Source organism: Capra hircus, chromosome 5 (genome assembly GCF_001704415.2).
Source record: "Capra hircus breed San Clemente chromosome 5, ASM170441v1, whole genome shotgun sequence".
Taxonomy (NCBI): Eukaryota; Metazoa; Chordata; class Mammalia; order Artiodactyla; family Bovidae; genus Capra; species Capra hircus.
Window position 1 is genome coordinate 74,682,803 of NC_030812.1, and position 19,485 is coordinate 74,702,287.

Here is a 19,485-nt window from a genome sequence, read left to right on the forward strand (position 1 = left end):
TCTCTTAGCATTTCTCTGTCTGGGAAAGCCTGTGTCTCTCCTTCATTTCTGAAGGACAGCGTTCCTGGATAAAGTTCTGTTTATCAGCAGTTTCTCCTTTCATCCCTCTGTATATACCTTCCTACTTTCTCGTGGTCTGTAAAGTTTGTGCTGAGAATGTACTGAGACCCTTACGAAGCGGGTTCCCTTGTGGATGACAGGCTTCTTTTCTCATATGTCTTTTAAGGTCTCTTTGATTAAAAGAAAATTATTTTCTTTTGCCCTGGGTCTTTGTTGCTTTGCATGGGCCGTTTCTCTAGTTTGGGGGAGTAGGGGCTACTTTTCCTTGTGGCGTGTGGGCTTCTCATTGTGGTGGCTTCCCTTGTTGCGGAGCACTGGCTCGAGGGCATGTGGGCTCAGCAGTTGCAGCTCCTGGGCTCTGTTGCACAGGCTCAGTGTTGTAGCCCACGGGCTTAGTTGCTCTGTGACTTGTGGGATCTTCCCAGACCAGCGCTTGAACCTGAGTCCTATCCACTGCACCACCAGGAATTCCTGTCTTTGACTTTTGACAGTATTATGATGTGTCTTAGAGAACAGCCGCTGCTGCTAAGTTGCTTCAGTCGTGTCCGACTCTGTGCGACCCCATAGACGGCAGCCCACTAGGCTCTCCCGTCCCTGGGATTCTCCAGGCAAGAACACTGGAGTGGGTTGCCGTTTCCTTCTCCAATGCATGAAAGTGAAAAGTGAAAGTGAAATCGCTCAGTCGTGCCCGACTCTTAGTGACCCCATGGACTGCAGCCTACCAGGCTCCACTGTCCATGGGATTTTCCAGGCAAGAGTACTGGAGTGGGTTGCCGTTGCCTTCTCCAGAGAACAGCTAGTTGAGAGGAATATGTTTGGGGACCAACAAGCTTCATGAACTTCAATGTCTGAATGTCTCCTCGGATTTGGGACGTCCCAGCCACTGTTTCTTGAGATAAGTTTTGTACCCTTTCCCTTCTCGTCTTCTGGGACTCCATCAAAGTGTAGGTTGTTTCCGTGCATTGTAAGTTAGGTTGTTGATTTGAGATCTGCCTTGTTTTTTAACATGAGCATTTGTAGTCTGAGTTTTTCCTCCAGCTTTGCTTTCACTGCATCCCATAAATTTTGGTATGTTGTGTTTTTATTTTCATTTGTCTCTCAATATTCTCATTTTTTTCTGTTACACAACAAAGTGATTCAATATTCCTATACATTTCAAAATGAACACCATAGGTCTAATTACCATGGGTTACCGTGCAAAGGTCTTACGTAGCTATTAACTCTGTTCCCCACACTCTACGTTTAATCCCTGTGCTTCACTTGTTTTGCAGCTGGAAGTTCGTGCCTCTTAATCTCCCTCACATATGTCTCTTCTCTCTCCACGTCACACTGGAGACTGCTCAGGTTCCTCTTCTGTTGTTATTCAGTCGCTCAGTCATATCTGATTCTTTTGAGACCCCCATGGAGTGTAGCATACCAGGCTTCCCTGTCCTTCAGCATCTCCCAGAGTTTGCTCAAACTCATGTCCTTTGAGTTGATGATGCCATCCAACCATCTCATCCTCTGTGGCCCCTTTCTCCTCCTGCTCTCAGTCTTTCCCAGCATCAGGGTCTTTTCCAGTGAGTCAGCTCTTTGCATCAGGTGGCCAAATTACTGGAGCCTCAGCTTCAGCATCAGCCCTTCCAGTTAGGTTGTTTGTTTTCTTAGTGTTGAGTTTGAAGAGTTTTTTGTATATTTTGTGTCTTTTAAAAATATCTCTTTTGTAAATATTTTCTGTCAATCTGTAGTTCGCTTTCTCATGCTCCTGACAGAGCAGAAATTGTTAATTTTAATGAAGTCCAGCTTATCAGTTCTTTCTTTTATGATTATACCTTGCTGTCATATCTAAAAAATAATCACCAAACCCGAGGTCGTGTAGATTTAGTCTTATATTATCTTTAGGAATTTTATTTATAGTTTTGCATTTTACATTTAGGTCTGTTATCTATCTTATTCATTTTTTTCTTTTTTAGGATATAAGGTTTGTGTCCAGATTGGTTTTTTTCATGTGAATGTTCAGGTATTTTAGCAACATTTGGTGAAAACGCTGGTTTCTATTGTGAAGGAGCAATTAACAATTGTTTCAGTCAGTTCAGTGGTTCAGTCGCATCTGACTCTTTGTGACCCCATGGACTGCAGCATGCCAGGCTTCCCTGTCCATCACCAACCCTCGGAACTTGCTTAAACTCATGTCCATTGAGTCGGTGATGCCATCCAACCATCTCATCCTCTGTCTTTCCCTTTTCCTCCTGTCTTCAGTCTTTCCCAAGATCTTCCAGTCTTTTGACATTGTTTATTTTGATGTATTTTTGGGCTCTCTATTCTGTCCCATCGGTCTATTTTTCTATTCTTTTGTAATGCCACTTTGTCTTGATAACTGAGGCTCTGTAGTTTGATATTATCTGATTTTATTTGATTTTTTCCTTCAGTACTATGTTGGCTATTCTGAGTCTTCTGCCTCTCCAGGTAAAGTTTGGAATAAGTTTATCAATATTCATGAAATAACTTTCTGGCATCTCGATGGAAGTTGCATTGAGTCTAGAGATCAGATTAGGAGGAAGAACTGGCATGTTCACAATTTTTAGTCTTTATATCCATGAACGTGGAATATCTCTCCATTAGGTAGGTCTTTTGATTTTATTCATCAGTCTTTATAGCTTTTCTCATTTAGATCTTATACATATTTGGTGAGATTTATATCTAAGCATTTCATTTCATGTGCTCTAATATAAATTATATTGTGTTTGAAATTTAAAATCTCACTTGTTCATTGCTGATATATAAGAAAGTGATTGACCTCTGTATATTTGCCTTATAGCCTGCAGTCTAACCATAATCACTTTTTAGTTCCAGGAGTTTTTGGTTATTTTGCATTTTCTATATGAATGATCATGTCATCTGCAAAGGACATTCTTAAATCTTCCTTTCCAGTCAGTATACCCTTTATTTCCTTTTCTTATCTAATTGGCTAGGGCTTCCAATACAACGTTAAAAAGGAGTGGTGAGAGGGAACTTTCTTGTTTATTTTCCTGATCTTGGAAGAAACACTGCTAGTTTCTCACGATCAAATGTGATGTTAGCTGTAGGTTTTTTGAAGATATTCCTTATCAATCTTAGGAAGGTTCTGTCAGTTCTTAATTGGCTGAGAGTTTTTATCATGAATGGGTTTTGGATTTTGGCAGATGATTTACTGTATCTATTAGTGTACTCATGTGAATATTCTTTAGAGCCTGTTGATGTCATAGGTTCATGAATTGATTTCCAGTTGAACTAGTCTTGCATGCCTGGGATAAGTCTTGGTTGTGGTGTATAATTCTTTTTACATTTTTTGGATTCTATTTGCTAATATTATCTTATGGATTTTGAATCTGTGTTCATGTGAGATATTGATCTGTAGTTTTCTTTTATTGGAATGTTTTTGTCTGGCTTGGTATTAGGGTGAAGGTGATCTTTATAGAATGAGTTGGGAAGTATTCTCTCTGCTTCTGTCTTAGGAGGAGATTTTGGGGAATTGGAAGAATTCCTCTCATAAGTGTTCGGTTGAATTCATCAGTGAACCCAGTGGATCCTCTGTTCATTTTTCCTCATTCATTTTTCCTTTCATTCCTCAGACTTTATAACCTCCATTGACCTATTTGCAGGTTTGATGATTCCTTTGCCAACTCAGATATGCTCTTTACTTCTGGTGAGCACCTCTGTCCTTGTACTCTTCCAGTCAGGAATTTTGATTTGGTCTTTTACATTTTTTTTTTTTCTCTATTGATACTTTGTATTTGGTGAGACATTGTTTTCATTCTTTAGTTATTTTGGGTTTTTGGATGCTTTAGTTCTTTGAACATACAGTAATAACTAATCTGAAGTCTTTGTCTAGTACGATAACATCTGGGGTGTTTCAGTGAGTTTCTAGTGATTGCTTTTTTTCCTGTGTGTGCACCGTATTTTTCTGTTTCCTTGTGTGTCTTGTAATTTTTTGTTAGAAACTTGACACTTTAGATAATGTGACAGCACTGAACATCAGAAACCCCCACAGTGGGGTCTGTTCTTGCTGTTGTTTTTACTGTGGCTGTTCGTTTAGTCTTTCCAAAACTGATTCTATAATGTTTATATTCCTGGTAGTATGCAGCCATTGGAGTTTTTCTTTGGTTAGTTAAGTGTCAGGTAGTGATTGGCTAGAAATGTCTTTAAATGCTTTGCACCAACGAGTCTTCTAGTCTTTGCCAAGGGGCCCTGTGTGTTGATTGGGTGCATCTTCAAAGCCCAGGCAGTTTATAACGCTTTGAGCCTTCATTTCATACTTGCACAGAACCTTAAAATCAGTCAGATGGAAAAGACTGGGGTCCTTTCGGATCCTGGGCGTGAAATTGACCTTCCAGATCACCAGGAATATGTCAGAGCCTTTGAAAGTGTGAGGGCTTCCCTGGTGGCTCAGACCGTAAAGCGTCTGTCTGCAATGCAGGAGATGTGGGTTCGATCCCTGGGTTGGAAAGATCCCCTGGAGAAGGAAACAGCAGTCCACTCCAATACTCTTGCCTGGAAAATCCCATGGACGGAGGAGCCTGGTAGGCTACAGACCATGGGGTTGCAGAGTTGGACACAACTGAGTGACTTCACTTTCACTTTGAAAGTGTGCAGTGAACATCTTATTCCCTTTAAGATCTTTCCTTTGAGTTTCTGGCCAGGCTTTTCTTTCCTCAGCTGGCATGGTTGCCTTGCTGCTGCTGCTGCTGCTGCTGCTAAGTCGCTTCAGTCGTGTCCAACTCTGTGTGACCCCATAGATGGCAGCCCACTAGGCTCCTCTGTCCCTGGGATTCTCCAGGCAAGAGTACTGGAGTGGCTTGCCATTTCCTTCTCCAATGCATGAAAGTGAAAAGTGAAAGGGAAGCCGCTCAGTCATGTCCAACTGCATTGTTTATTGTCGCTAAGCATTTTCCACAGACGCCCCGGGAATACTGCAGGCTTTCAGCTCTGAGTCAGGTTAAATAACAGCAACCTCCTTTAAATGGGCTTTTCCCTGGAGCTGCTGCAAACAGGTCAGATCTTGGGAATGCTCCTGGCCAGGGCTTTCCTAGGTGCCCAGTCTGGCCCCAGCCTGTCGCCTCTGGCAACTGCAAGGCTTCTCGTTTTCAAGGCTTCTGCAGAGCATTGGAGAGGGTGTGGGAACCAGCCAAGCTGAGGAAGCTGCAGTTCCTGCTCTACAATTTTTCTTGAATTCCTAAGATTTTTGTAAATTCTTGGTTTTGTTGCTTTTGTGGAGGAGTGAGTTTAGAGAGACCCTCTCGCTGCTGCCCCAGGTATAACTCATGTTTCTCTAGTTTTCCTAACAGTTTGTACGCCTGGGGAAGTCTTCTCTAAATTGTGAGTCCATAGATGTGGGTATGCAGATACTCACCTTCTGCTAGAATGTAGGTTTCCTGGGGACAGGAACTTTCTCTGGCTTGTGCAGTAACTGCATGTAGCAGGAGTGAAGGAAATTATAGGTTGGGCAGGGCCCCGGTATTTCTCAGATGAATTGGGACTCCTGGTTCTGGAATGAGACGAGGCAGGACGTTTCTGCCTGTCAAAGTGACTTGACCCTCTTCATGTCCTGTGTTGGCTCTGGGGAAGGCAACCTGCTGAAAGTAATTCTCTGGAGACAGCATCAGTTCAACCTGCTACTAGCCTGTTAATCCTTGTTTTGGGATTATTAGCTTGGAATTTGGATTGATTAACCATTCAGCTGGGCTTTCCAGGTGACTCAGATGGTAAAGAATCTGCCTGCAAAGCAGGAGAACACCGGTTCGATCCCTAGGTGGATGATCTAATAAGTAATGCCCACCGATTATGTGCCGGTTATTGACTTGGCAAGGGAATTAGACTGAAGTCTTTGCCTCCATGGAGCTGACAATTGAGAGGAGAGACAAGCCAAAACAAAATAAACCCCCCAAACACTGAGTACAAATTGTGATAAGTATCACAAAGGAAATGGTGTTAACAGGTATGAATACTTAGTCTGGCAGCTGGGGCAGGAGGGCATGACTGGCATCCTGGGCCCTTACCCTGGGAGTTGCTTTTCTCTTTGGCCAGTGTTTGTCCAGCACGACGCTGCCCAGCTCTACCTCACAGTCTGGAACCTGATCAAGGACCAGATCACAGATGTGGACTTGGTAAGTCCTAGAACTGAGAGCTCAGAAAGGGAGGGTGCTGTCCTTGTGCACATGGAAACCAAGAGGAAAGTGTAGAACCGCAGTTGTGCAGAGTGGCCGCTGAGACTTCTCTGCACCTTAGTGAGCGGGGGCGGGGGCAGCCGCTGTTTCTGGAGCTCTGTGTGGCACCTCCAGCTCTGGACGTGGCTGACCTGCTCACTCGGGCTCTCTCTGCCCCTCTTCCTCCTGCCCCCCACCCCCCCACCCCACCTTGCAGGTGGCAAGGCTGCAAGCCCTCTACACCATCCGCTTGAAGGAGTCCTTGGCCTGTCTTGAATGTACCTCGGAGATGGGCAGAAACAGCAGCATGCTGGCCCTCCCCCTCTCTGTCTTTGATATGCACTGGAAGCCCCTGAAAACACTGGTGAGATTCCTCCTGGGGAGTTTGCTATTCCCTGCAGCCCAATGTTGCCAGCGCTCCCTTGCTTCTTTAATGCACCCTTGGCTTTTAAAAACTAATTTCCATTTCCTAACCATGGATCTGGCTAAGTTCTCCTTTGATTTGCAGGAAAAATAAGTCTCTCCTCTTGCTCCCCTTGTCCTTCCTGCTCCTCAACAAGTAGATCCTCTCTGAGATCCTGGCATGTGCACCATGTGGGCTGATGATAGGGGGACTTGGGGAGAACCCTCATCTGTGGGGAGAGGGGTGACCCCAGGTGGAGTAACCCTGGCTTTCCCTGCTCTCTGGGGCAGGAGGACGCCCTCCACTGTTTCTTCCAGCCCCAGGAGCTGTCCAGCACAGACAAGTGCTTCTGTGGGAGCTGTGGCAGGAAGACTCGCTGGAAGCAGGTACTCGCTGCTGATCAGAGGCTTCCCTGGACCGTGGGGTGGGGGGTGGGGGCCCTTGGGGAGGCGCCACGCTGAGGGAGGAAATCCGCCTGGCTGGGTCCAGGATCCTGGGGCTTCTAATGCCCAGAGCTGTGAATGCGCTCCTGGGGCCCCATCACTGTGGGGGTGGGGAGGGCACAAGAGCCACACTCAGGCCTACCCTCGCCTGGGCTCAGGGAGCAGACTCTGCAGTCCCCTGCAGTCCCCTATAGGCCCCTGTGGAGCCCTGGGCTGCTCAAGCCTTCTGTGGGAGACCCAGCAGATTCCGAGGAGGGGTGCTGTTCCACTCCCTTCTTTTTGGGGAGGAAGAACATCCCGTTAGCCCTGGTGCTTCTTGGAATTGACCTGTTTCAAGTGCCTGGGACTCATCTCCATGGTGACTGTGTTTTTTCCAGGTCTTGACACTGACCCACTTGCCCCAAACACTGACCATCCACCTCATGAGATTCTCCATCAGAAACCTGCGGGCAGAAAAAGTCTGCCACTCCTTGTATTTCCCGCAGAGTCTGGATCTAACCAAGCTCCTTGAGACAGAGGGAGAGCCCTGCAGTGCTGAGGAGCAGGTGAGGGCCCTCGTGCTCCTTACACACACACACACACACACACACACACACACACACACACACACCCCACCCCACCCCCCTGCCACACATACACCCTGGCCTCATCAGAGCTCTGTCTCCCTCCCCCCGCCCATCAGACACCACGTCCTTGATCTGTCTTCTTCCCCTGAGCTGCCCAGCATCACACACACCAGAGGTGCGTTTTGGGTTTGGGGCGTTATCCTTTCCTCTGTGGCTGAGCTCAGGACGCACAGGGAGGAACACTCACCAACGCTCAGTGTGATTTGTGGAAACATACTCACACATTCAAGAAACACTGATCTTTGAAATAAGGAGTTTGGAGTCTTCTTGAATAACAGCCATTGGGCTGTTAGCTTCACATTCCCACCAGCGTTGCTGTTGGCAGCTGCATTTCTGTTAAGACTCAGAAGACTTTATTTCTAATGGCTGGATTTGTGCTCAGCTATCTCCCAGCACTGACGGAAGGAACCATACTTCAGAACCTTCCTTTTACATAGGGTGTGCCACAGGTGACCCGCGTCCTGGGTGCTAAGCAGCACCAGCCTTGCTTCCTTCTCCCGACAGATTACACTCACCTTGGGGATAAGAAAGCAGCCAGCACTTGGGGCCAAATTGATTTAGAGTCAAGTTGGATCCAGTTGTCTTGAGTTAGTAAGTTGTCGGGAGATTCTGAGAAAAAGTGACATAAATGTCTTTTCTCCATAGGTTTAAAATCCTACATTTATTGCCATATACACATGGGTCAATTTTTGGGCTGTCTGTTTTGTTCCACTGGGCTGCTTACTATCCATGCTCTAGAACTATGGGTTTGTGTTTTTTTTGAAAACTGAGGTCTGACCATGGTGACTGTGTTTGAGTGGCTCCTATTATAACAGTGTTTCCTTCCCTGTTTGGGGCATAGGATTCTGTTCTTTCCTTCTAGTTTCCTTATTTCCGCTTGCACAGCCTACCTAATAAAGTATCTTAAAATTCTTTTACCTTGAAAAGACGTGTGAGGAATTATATAATGTCTCCCTATCTACCAAGAGCCTAAACAGTTCTGCAGACTCACAACCAGTCTTTCTTTACTTGCACCCCATCCTCTTCCTTCTCCAAACCTCTACTGGGTTATTTTGAAGCAAATCTCAGATGCCATGCGTGTCCTTTGCAAGTATTTCATTATGTCTGTCTAGGGCTTCCTCGGTAGCTCAGACGGTAAAGAGTCCACCTTCAATGCTGGAGACCTGGGTTCAATCCCTGGGTCAGGAAGATCCCCTGGAGGAGGGCATGGCCACCCGCTGCAGTATTCTTGCCTGGAGAATCCCCATGGACCGAGGAGCCTGGCAGGCTACGGTCCATGAGGTCTCTAAGAGTTGGACATGACTGAGTGCCTGAGCGCACAGCATGTGTCTCTCTAAAGAAGAAGCACGCTTTTTCCAAACATGACCAGTTCCATCTCATGATTATGTAATATCCTCTAATATCCAGTCGGTATGTGGATCTCCTTGACTGTCCTGTAAGATGTTTGCTGCGTTTGAATCTAGGTCCACATAAGGTCTACACTTGCATTTGCCTCGGTTTGCTCCCTCCCTCCCTTGGCCTTTCTTTTTTCCGTAGGTTCTGTTTCTTTGTTGTTCTCTCTCCTTTTCTTTTCCTTGAGATGCATTTGTTTGAAGGGTTTTGTGTACACCCAGAATGGGCTGGTGGTCTTGTTTGGTGCTTTCCTCTCTTCCTGTATTTCCTGTAAACTGATAGTTCCATCCAGAGTTTGCCCCAGCATAATGTTAAAAACCCAGTGTAATGTCCTCATGTGAAAACAGAGAATGATTTGAGCCCTCCCTTGTAGGGACCAAGCTTCATTTTGTTGACTAAAAAATATAGTTACAACCTGAAAGAAGACAGTTGTTTTATTTGGTGGGAATGTTTAGGACTCAGAGTCCCAGAGACAGTATCTCAGTAGCTCTGAGAAAACTGCTCCAAGGAGGCAAGAGGGCAGTGAACCAGTGAGGTTGCTCAGTCGTGTCTGACTCTTTGCAACCCCATGGACTGTAGCTTACCAGGCTCCTCCACCCCTGAAATTTTCCAGGCAAGAATGCTGGAGTGGGTTGCCATTTCCTTCTCCAGGGGATCTTCGTAACCTAGGGATCGAACCCAGGTCTCCTACATTGCAGGCAGATGCTTTACCATCTGAGCCACCAGGGAGTGAGGCTATATACAAGTTTGCAGTGGAGGGAGCAGGCAGTCTGAACATCAAAGGTCAGGTATGAAGCTAAGGAGTTGGGCACTCTATGTATGGGTGCAAGCCTCTGGGCTTGAATTCACGCCTTTCGTGTGCAGCTCAGCTACCTGAGCACCTCAGCCAATCCTGTTTCTTTGTTTGCCTGGCCTCTTGCACCCCCCACCCCCAACAGCAGTCACTGTGGGGTGGCAGCATCTGCTGGACCTCAGTTTTGGGGAGCCCTCATTCACATTTGGAGGTCATAGATCGCTGGTGGCTGTGACATTTCTTGTTTATTAATAGGCAGAAGATATTTTCATTTCACAGTTTGTACCACCTTCATCCTGTCCCCTTCATAATCCCATTTCAGAGTCTCAGGTAAGGGACATTATTTGACTGTATTGAGAAGAAAAGTACAATTTTCCTGACTCTTGTGGAGATCTTGCTCAAAATGAAAACTCTCACCACTGTTCCCTTTTCACAGAGAATTGTCTCCTACCTAGTCATTCTGAGACCAAAGGGAGCAGGGTTAATTACCCCAAACCTGGTGGCTATGCTGGTCTTTCCCTTACGGTAATGCTGTCTTACTGATTCTGCTCTGCTTCACATCTGTCTCCTCCAGACCTCTCTCCTGGGGCTTCTTTCTCTGCTTCTGGATCCTTTCCTGCCCATTTTTATTGATATTTAGTTTTCATCGCATTCCTTTTTCTTCCCATTGTTCAAATGTCTTCTCATTAGTTCTTATGGTTTTGATCATCTGAAACTGAGGACTTCCGAGTCCCTGTCCCCTACCCAGGTCTCACTCTTGATCCCCAAACCAGGGTGTCCACCTCTGGCTGAGTCCTGAGAAACTCGCTGTCTTCATCCCCAGACACCTCTGTTCCATGTGTAACTTTATAGCACCAACGTCTTCCTAATTTCCAAGCCAAGAATCTGGGGTTCATCCTTGCAGTGCCCCCTACTTACTCTTTCCCACCGTATCCATCAGTTGCAGAGTGACTTACTGTTTTTCCTTGACTTTGCACAAATCTGTCCCCCACTTCCTCAGTACTGGAGTCAAAAGCTGGCACTTCAGAGCCAGGCAGGCTTGGGTGGAGGTCCCGCCTCTTGATGAGCTCTAAATCTGACGTGAGTTACTCTACTCCCTGAGCTCAGATTCCACGTCTGCAAAATGAGATTAATGCCGACACCCCGTGTACAGGTTCGCTGTGGATATTAAATGAAGTAGTGCGTATGAATCACATTTATCTCTAAACATAGAATGCTACTTAGTCATTAGCTCTCATCAGATGCAAAATCCATTTCAGAATGCATCATGTTAGATGAAAGCATACCATATTGTCTTATGAGCCTTGAATGTCTTGTTCTGAAGATGTATTATTATTTTAAACAGTGGACCTCCAGGGAAGTCCCCATAGCATCTTTTTAAAAAATGTTATTTGACTGTACTGGGTCTTTGTTGCTTTGTACTGGCTTACTGGCTTTCTCTAGTTGTGGAGATCAGGGACTACTCTTTATCGTGGTGAGGGGGCTGCTCATTGTGGTGGCTTCTCTTGTGGCAGTGCGCAGGCTCTAGATGCGTGGGCTTCAGTAATCACAGCACCCGGGCTCAGCGGTTGTGGAATCTTCCCAGACCAGGGATCGAACCTGTGTCCCTTGCATCGGCAGTTGGATTCTTATCCACTGTGCCACCAGGGAAGTCCCTGAAGATGTATTATTAAGTGAAGTGCAAAGTATTTCCTGCTTCTGATTCTTAAACGCTTCTCATGAAAGGTGTGAAGGCAGTTTTCTCTCAGTGGCTAGACATATTTAGGCATATTTTTTATATACAGCGTAGATGTGTGAGTATGTCTGCAGTTAGTAAAATTGTCATCACGAGACTGCTAAAGGCACTGTAAAATCATAAAGAGCTGTAACTTTTCGCAAAGCAATAAATAATACAAATCTAACAAAGAACCAGAATAATAACGTTTAAGCTTGTTTTGAAGTAGTTCACTTGAGCAAGTATGTCATAAAATATTTGCGTGTGTTGCTAATGGAAATATTCACTTTTCAAATTTTATATATACATTTGTCTGTCACCTATCATATAACAGTTCCAGTATGCTATTAATATTATAGCACATAAATTATATATTTATGCTCATAATTTTCTTACAGCATATGAACCTTAGGTTTCTAAAGAAAAAAATTATAGACTCAGCATCTAGATATGACTCTTTAATTGGTCAGGAGGAGTAAGAAACATTTAATTCACAACACAAAGTAATTTTTTTCTTTGAGGGTGCTTTATGATGTAATATGTAGAAGAATATTGTATTTGAAAGTGAAAGTCATTGGTTGTGTCTGATTCTTTGTGACCTTGGCAAGAATACTGGAGTGGGTAGCTGTTCCCTTCTGCAGGAGATCTTCCTGACCCAGAAACTGGGGTCTCCTGCGTTGCAGGTAGATTCTTTACCAGCTGAGCTCCCAGGAAATATTGTATTTAAATCATGGAAAAATAAAATATTAGTTCATTTTTGGGATTACAAAATAGTAATGTATGTGAAGACTTAGCCAAATGCTGGAAGTCAGCTGGTAATTATGTTTATAATGCTTGTTGTCATTTCGTGGTGCTTCTTGCGGGTGGTCAGTCTCTCACCATTTCTTCTGCTCTCAGCTGTGACTCTGCCTCACTTGGACTCTCAAGCCATTTTCATATCCCTCTGGTGTTCTCAAACACAAATCTGATGCTGCTGCTCCTCTGCAGAGAGCCTTCCAAGGCTGCCACTGCTGGGATGTTTTGACTCCTGACTTGGCCTCCGTGGCTCCCTGCACCCCTGCCCCATCCCTCAACCCCCTCCCCCACCACCATCCCCCGGAGCGTGCTGCCGGACCTCCACAGATCCTTCAGGGTCAGTTTAAGCACATTGTCTCTGGGGAGCTTTCCTCAACTGCTCATTCCTTCTTATTTTGGGGTAGAGACTGGTTCCCAGATTTATCTGTAAACCTGGTGTGAAACTTCGCTTCACAGCTGTGCTGTAATTAGGTATGAGCATCTTGTGGTCAGAGATGGTCTTCTGGGGCCGTGGGTGCACCAGTGCCTGGCAGAGAGGCACTGAGAAGCAGAGGGTCGGAAGAGGAGGTGTGATGGGGGTCCCTTATCCTTGTGTCCTTCAGCGTGGAGGGCACTATGAGCTCTTTGCTGTGATCGCCCACGTGGGGAATGCTGACTACGGTCACTACTGTGCCTACATCCGGAGTTCTGAAGATGGAGAATGGTTCTGCTTCAACGACTCCAATGTTTGTTGGGTGAGACATGTCCTCCCAAACTGCCTCTTGCCCTGGGTTCTCCATCTCTAATGGGTTCTGAGCCAGGACTGGAAGGCCATTGGGACCCAGACACACTGAGGTCCTGTTTTCTGTGGCGGGGGGACCTTTGTGAAATTTGAAGCCCTTTACTGCATGGAGCCCAGTCTGGTTCACAGCTCTGCTACAGTCTGCTTAGCCTAGCATCCTGGTTTCTGGAATTCTCGGCTCAGGGCCCTGCAAGCTTGTGCTCTGGGCTAACCTATGAAGGCAAGAAGCTCTAGAAAGAGTTACAAAATCTGGGCTCGGCATAACCAAGTGTGGACAATGCACTTGGGACTCGGTGTGCCAAGCGCCTATCACTGGGTGGTCGGGCCTGGGAATAGTCAGACTGGTGTTTCTAGGGGAGCGAGGGCAGCTGGCAGCACCATCACTCTCTGGCTACTTAACCTGGTTTGTCTTTGTCCTTGCAGGTGTCCTGGAAAGACGTCCAGTGTACCTATGGAAATCACAACTACCGCTGGTGAGGAGGGCTGGGTGGTGGGTCCCAGGGCACTGGGATGCCCAGCTCACTCAGGGCATCTGTTGCTGTAGGAGAGGGCCGCCGCTCACCTTTGGAGGCCCAGAGAATATGCTCAGCCTTGTCTTTCGGCTCCATCCACTGCACTGCTCCTCTCCTAGTTTATTTTTTTAATTTTTTTCATAGATAAAGGTTTGAAGTTACATATGTATTTTTAAATTAATTAAAAAATGTTTGTGAGTGCTGTGTCTTCGTTGCTCTCTCTGGCTGTGGCGAGCGGGGGCTCTTTGTCGCAGGTGCGCAAGCTCCTGGCGGTGGGGCTGCTTCCGCTGCGGAGGACAGGCCCCAGAGCTTGCAGGCTCAGCGGTTGTAGTGCGCAGGCTCAGCTGCTCCGCGGCACGCGGAGCCTTCCGGGACCAGAGATGGAACCGGGTCCCCTGCACTGCCAGGTGGAGTCTTAAGCACTGCTCTGCCAGGGAGGTCCTCCTCTTGCAGTTTAGACCCAGCAGTGCTAAAGTGTCTAAGGCTCCCAAACATCACACCATCCCTGGCTTTGCACGTGCTGTCCCTTCCCCTAGTTTGTCCCTGAGGCAAACCACCTTCATGCTTTCGTGCTTCTGCTCATGCCCGCCTGCCCTGTAATGCCTTCCCAGCACCATCCAGGCAGGTTTGCAGGAGCCTCTCAGGTGCTTCCCGTTGCGTGCTCACCTCCTCACAGCCAGGACCACGCTGCTCGGTCATTGTTCACCTGCATAACATTCTTTCACGTTAACCATGAACTCTTCGGAGGCAAGGATCGCTCTTGTCCTTCTCCGTTGTCTGGTACTGAGGCTTGAATTTAGTCAATAACAGTAAATATATTGTTGAAAACCAGTAACTATACAGAGGGGAGGCTGGAGAGGAAAAAGCTTGGCAGAGACTGCAAGTTTTTTCTGCAGAGCTTCTGGGTTAGAGGTGACATTGCACACTAAGCGTGGTGTGGGACGTGGCCCCAGCCACATGAGTAGGTCTTCACTTGGAAACTGATAAATTGGGTGAAATTTGTGCTTGAAATCCTGCTCCCCCCACCCCTGCAACCTGCTACTTTTCCTCTTCTCCTTTTCTTCTAAGCATCTCCCTTCGATACACTCTTAGATACACACTTGGTCACCTTTTGGTTGTCAGTGATCCCCTGTTATTTAGATCAATAAATAACGGGGGTTTGGCAGACTTTTTCTGTCAAAGGCCAGAGAGCAAATGTTTCAGTTTCTGGGATGCACAACCTGTGTCTCGGCTCCTTGGCTCTGCTTCTGCAACACAAAAGCAGCCACCAGTGGTACATGAGTGAGCATATGTAGCTTTGTTCCTGTTACATTTACTTAAGTTCATGGGCTCATAGTTTGTCAACCCCTGCTTGAGATGTTAGCTAATAGTTATTTACCCAGGTCCCCAGTTTTGTCTGCTCTGAGCTGATAGATAAAGACCTGATCCAGTAACCCGGGAAGTTTTCTGATGGGTGTTCCAGCGTGAAGTAATAATGTAGTAATGAACTCTGAATGTTTCGTCTCAGTGATGCCCTTGCACTTTTTTCCTTTCTAGGCGGGAGACTGCCTATCTCCTGTTTTACATGAAGACCGAGTCCTAACGGATGTTCCCTAAACCGTCAGAGGCCTGCAGAGTATCATCTTCCTTTTCTGTTCCTGTCTCTGCAGAGTCTTGTAAGAAACTCTGCAGTGAGGAGAGGCACCATTTTCAAACTGTTTACATTTTATTTATAATCAGTGGTAATTATTGAAATATTTAGCAGTGACACTACACAGGTCTGGATCGGTCAGAATGGGTGCCACTGGTGGTCTCAAGGCTGGATCAGATCAGGTCTGGATTGTTCCTGCTGTACAAGGCAGAGATCCTTTAGCTGGAAGCTGCAGAGTCCATGTGCTCCCAGGGGAGGAGAGACCAGGCCAGTGCTGGTAGCAGGAGGCAGTTGGGTAACAAAGGGCTGTGGTCAGGAATTATTTCAATATTCTATAGCTAATGTGACTATACTGGTAGGTACTGATTGTATATCATTTCTATTTATAATTTTTAAAACTTTGAGGGCTTCTCTAGTGGCTCAGTGGTAAAGAATCCACCTGCCAATGCAGGAGACATGGGTTTGATCCCTGATCTGGGAAGATCCAACATGCTGTGGAGCAACTAAGCCTGTGCACCACAACTACTGAGCCTGTGCTTAGAGCCCAGGAGCCACAAGGATGGAGCTCACGTGCCCTAGAGCCTGTGCTCCGAAACGGGAGAAGCCGCTGCAGTGAGAAGCCTGTGCATCATAACTGGATAGCAACCCCCGCTCAACACAGCAAGAAAAAAGCTCTCGCAGCAACAAAGACCCAGCACAGCCAAAAATGAAAAAGAAAAAAATTTTAATGTGTATCAATTACATGAAACTCAGTGCTTTGTAATTGTTATTCATTTATTTGATTAATATGTATTGATCACCTACTCTGTGAAATGGTATGCCAGACACAGTAATAAATACAATTCTTTCTCTCAAAAAGAACTTTTTAATTTAATGGGAGTTGATTAAAATACACGATACTGAGGGTTTATGCTACAGGAATTCAAAGGAAAGTAAATGAAAATGCTTCTGCTGTGCGCCCACAGGAGAAGCCTGAAGGCTGGAAGGGGGCTGAGAGTGAGGACAGTTTGTTTACAGGGAGAAGCAGACCCAGCGGCATGGCTCAGGGTTCAGAGACCCTCCACACACCCGGATGGAAGGGAGGTGGGGCTCAGCACGTTGATCTTGATCCAGGCTCAGAAGTTTGGGTCTAAATACGTAATGAGGATTTCTTTTTTTTTTTTTTTGGAAAGTGTTCAAAAAGGAAAGGAACACTTAGTGCTGTTTGAGTAAGATGGATTTGCTGGTGACGTGGGTTAGAGACAGGTTGGCAGCATGGGTGGACAGGTGTGCACGGTCCCTGGAGCAATGTCAGAGGAAGAACGTGGATCGTGGGGTGTCCAGGGAAGGGAAACTGCACCAACCTGGGAAGAAGTGTGTGGACACCCCTCACCCACAAAGGGAGTGGCTCAATCATTCGTGTGTTTAACAACTTGTTCGGGATTTCATATTTTGTAAGTGGCAGAGTTGAAATGTCCAACGTGAAATGAGGGTGATTTATTCTTTATTGGCAAGAATTTAGCCACACGAGAGTAAATTCTCACCGTATAATAGCCACACAGTATAGTCATGGACAGATCCTCTTCTTCAGTGCTAACCGTCGCTGAACAGGTGTGTGTATATCCTTATCTCTACCATCACAGACTATCATAGGCACGTGGCTGAAAGCCACAGAAGCTGTGTTTTTTCCTTGCAGTCTGCAGGCTGGAGTCTGAAATCAAGGTGTCACAGGGTTGGTTTCTCCAGGAGGCTGTGAAGGAGAGTCTGTCCTGCCTTTCTTCTGGCACCTGGTCGTGCCAGCCCTGCTTTCGTCCCCTGCATCGACCTGAGTCCCTCTGGCCTCCACCTCCATCTTCACGCGCTGTCTTCCCTACGTGTGTTAGTCACGGCCACCAGCCAGGGGTTAGGGGCCATCCCAGTGTAGCATGACCTCGCCTTCACTTGGCTAATTTCATCATTCTGAGGTTCCAGGTGGGTGGGAATTTTAGGAGGACCCTATTCAGAGTAGTAAAATGTATTGATCCCTCTAGGCCTTATTCTAGGTGTTGGCATGCATATTCACAGATATGAATAATTTTTACATCATGAATTCTACTGGACACATTATTCTGCTCATTGTTTTTTCTCATAATAGTGTCTTAGGAAAGTTTCCAAGTCTGTATGTAGATGGAAAACATTCTTTTGAATTGTTACATTTACTCCATAAATAGATATACTATATTTTTTCCATTTCTATATTGCTAAATATTTAGGGCATTTCCATTTTTTCACTATTTAAAGTGCAGAGTGAATGAGTACCTTTAGATGTGTTTTTGTACATGAGTAAATATTTCTGTAGGTACTGAGGAGTGAAATTATGAATCAAAGAGACTGAAGGGAGAAGTTACAGGTAGGCTCCAAGTTAAAGAGAAAGGGTACTAATAGATCATTTTTAATGTCCTGGATTGAAGGAGAAGAAAAAGGAATCAATTGACTTGAGTCTCTGGAAGTAGCTGATTTCTATGCTATTTTGTTTCTTCTCCAAAGTGCTCCCTTACTCATCCATATGTCCATTTGTCCAAAAATCAAGGTTCACAGTGATGCCTGGTGCCTGACCTTGTGTGAACTTTCCTGTGATCTTGTTTTGAGGGTTTGAAGTCTGTTGTTATTTCATCCCTATGTACCCCTGCTGGCTGCCGCCCCAGACTTCTTCAGCACGTACACCCAATATCTTTGTCCCCTCGTTTTTTCCTTAAAAGTAGTACTCTAAGGAATTCCCTGGTGATCCAGTGGTTGGAACTCCACAGGGTGAAGGGCATGGGTTGAATCTCCAGTAGCCATCCAGGCCAAGGCCAACTCCTGCCTACTGGGGTGCCCACAATAGACTGCCCACATAGAGTTCCCATAGACCATAAAGCTCCATTTCTGGTGACCAGATGGGAGTGTGTTGTTGGGCCCCATAGAGTGTCTCCTGTATGAGGCCACTTCTCCATAACAGGGAAGCATGAGCAACCTGCATAACATACAAATAAGCACAGAGATTTAGGCAAGATGAGGCAGCAAAGGAGTGTCTTCCAAACAGTGGAACAAGATAAGATCTAAGTGAAGTGGAGATGACAGTCCACCCAGTGGATCTCACATAAAGGTGCTCAGTGATCTTTGGAGAAGCCTGGGTGAACACAGAAGTTTAACAGGGACGATATTAAGAAGCAGCCAATGGAGCTGAAGAATGAAATCACCAATGCACTCAAAGAAAACAGTGGCGGATTAGATGACACAGCGGAATGGACGGTGAACTGGAAGACCACAGTGGGAGTCACTCAAGCTGAACAGAAAGAAATTTTTAAATGGCAGTTTAGGGACTTTCCTGGTAGCCCAATGGTTGAGAATCTGCCTTCCAAGGCTGGGGATGAGGTTTCCCACCTTGGTCAGGGAACTAGGGGCAACTGAGCGCATGTCCCACAGCTAGAGAAGCCCGTGTTCCAGAGCCCACGAGCCACAACTGCTGAGTCCATGCTCACCTCTGGTCTCACTGAGTTTAATCTTCACCCTTCACCATAACTCACTTTGAGTATAACAGCTTCAGGGACTTCTGGGAGCCTCCACATAAAAAAGAAGCCGAGGAGGGGGTCTCTGGATCCCTGACTCTGTAGCTGGGGTCAGAAGCAGGTGGGGGGAGTGCGTCATGAGGCCCTCTACCAGGGCGGGGGCAGGAGATCCCAGGTGGTAGTTAGCTGAGTCCAAGGCCCTCCTGGGTAGGAGGCATCCTAGCCCTCTTGGTGAATCACAAAGAGACCAGCTCCCTCCTCCCCTCAGTCCCCGGGCCTGGTCCCTGCTTCTGAGAAATTTCCTAGGGTGGGTCCTGGTGCTGGAGGTACCCTATGATGTGGGCTCCTGAGTCTCTAAGGACGATAGAGGAGTGAGGGGAGACTTGTCCTCAGAAAGAGAGCATCTGTCAGAACAGATCCTGGGGCTGCTGCACCTCAACCTCCACCACCATCCCCAGGTCACTGAGGCAGGACCATGAGAGCAAGGCTCCTTCCCTCCACAAGACAGAGACACAGAGGAGACACCAGGTGAAGGCAAAGATGGGAGGGAGGGGCCTGCAAGCCCAGGGGTGCCTGGAGACCCCAGAAGCTGGAAGAGGCAGGAGGGACTCTCCACTGGAGCCTCTGGAGAGAGCACTGCACTGGGACACATTGATCTCAGACGCCTGG

The 19,485-nt window shown here is 46.5% G+C and overlaps 1 protein-coding gene across 3 annotated transcripts in view; it reads left to right on the top strand.

The window, feature by feature from the left end:
* The window catches only part of LOC102180290 (ubl carboxyl-terminal hydrolase 18), a 35,057-nt gene extending 18,886 nt beyond the window's left edge, over positions 1-16,171 (top strand). For all 3 annotated transcript variants that reach the window (XM_018048312.1, XM_018048311.1, XM_018048313.1), the window contains exons 5-11: positions 6,103-6,182; positions 6,439-6,585; positions 6,915-7,010; positions 7,445-7,612; positions 12,990-13,121; positions 13,592-13,641; positions 15,217-16,171. In XM_018048312.1, the coding sequence (XP_017903801.1) occupies positions 6,103-6,182; positions 6,439-6,585; positions 6,915-7,010; positions 7,445-7,612; positions 12,990-13,121; positions 13,592-13,641; positions 15,217-15,262 (719 nt within the window). In that variant the 3' untranslated portion in view covers positions 15,263-16,171. The remainder of the gene's footprint in view (positions 1-6,102; positions 6,183-6,438; positions 6,586-6,914; positions 7,011-7,444; positions 7,613-12,989; positions 13,122-13,591; positions 13,642-15,216) is intronic.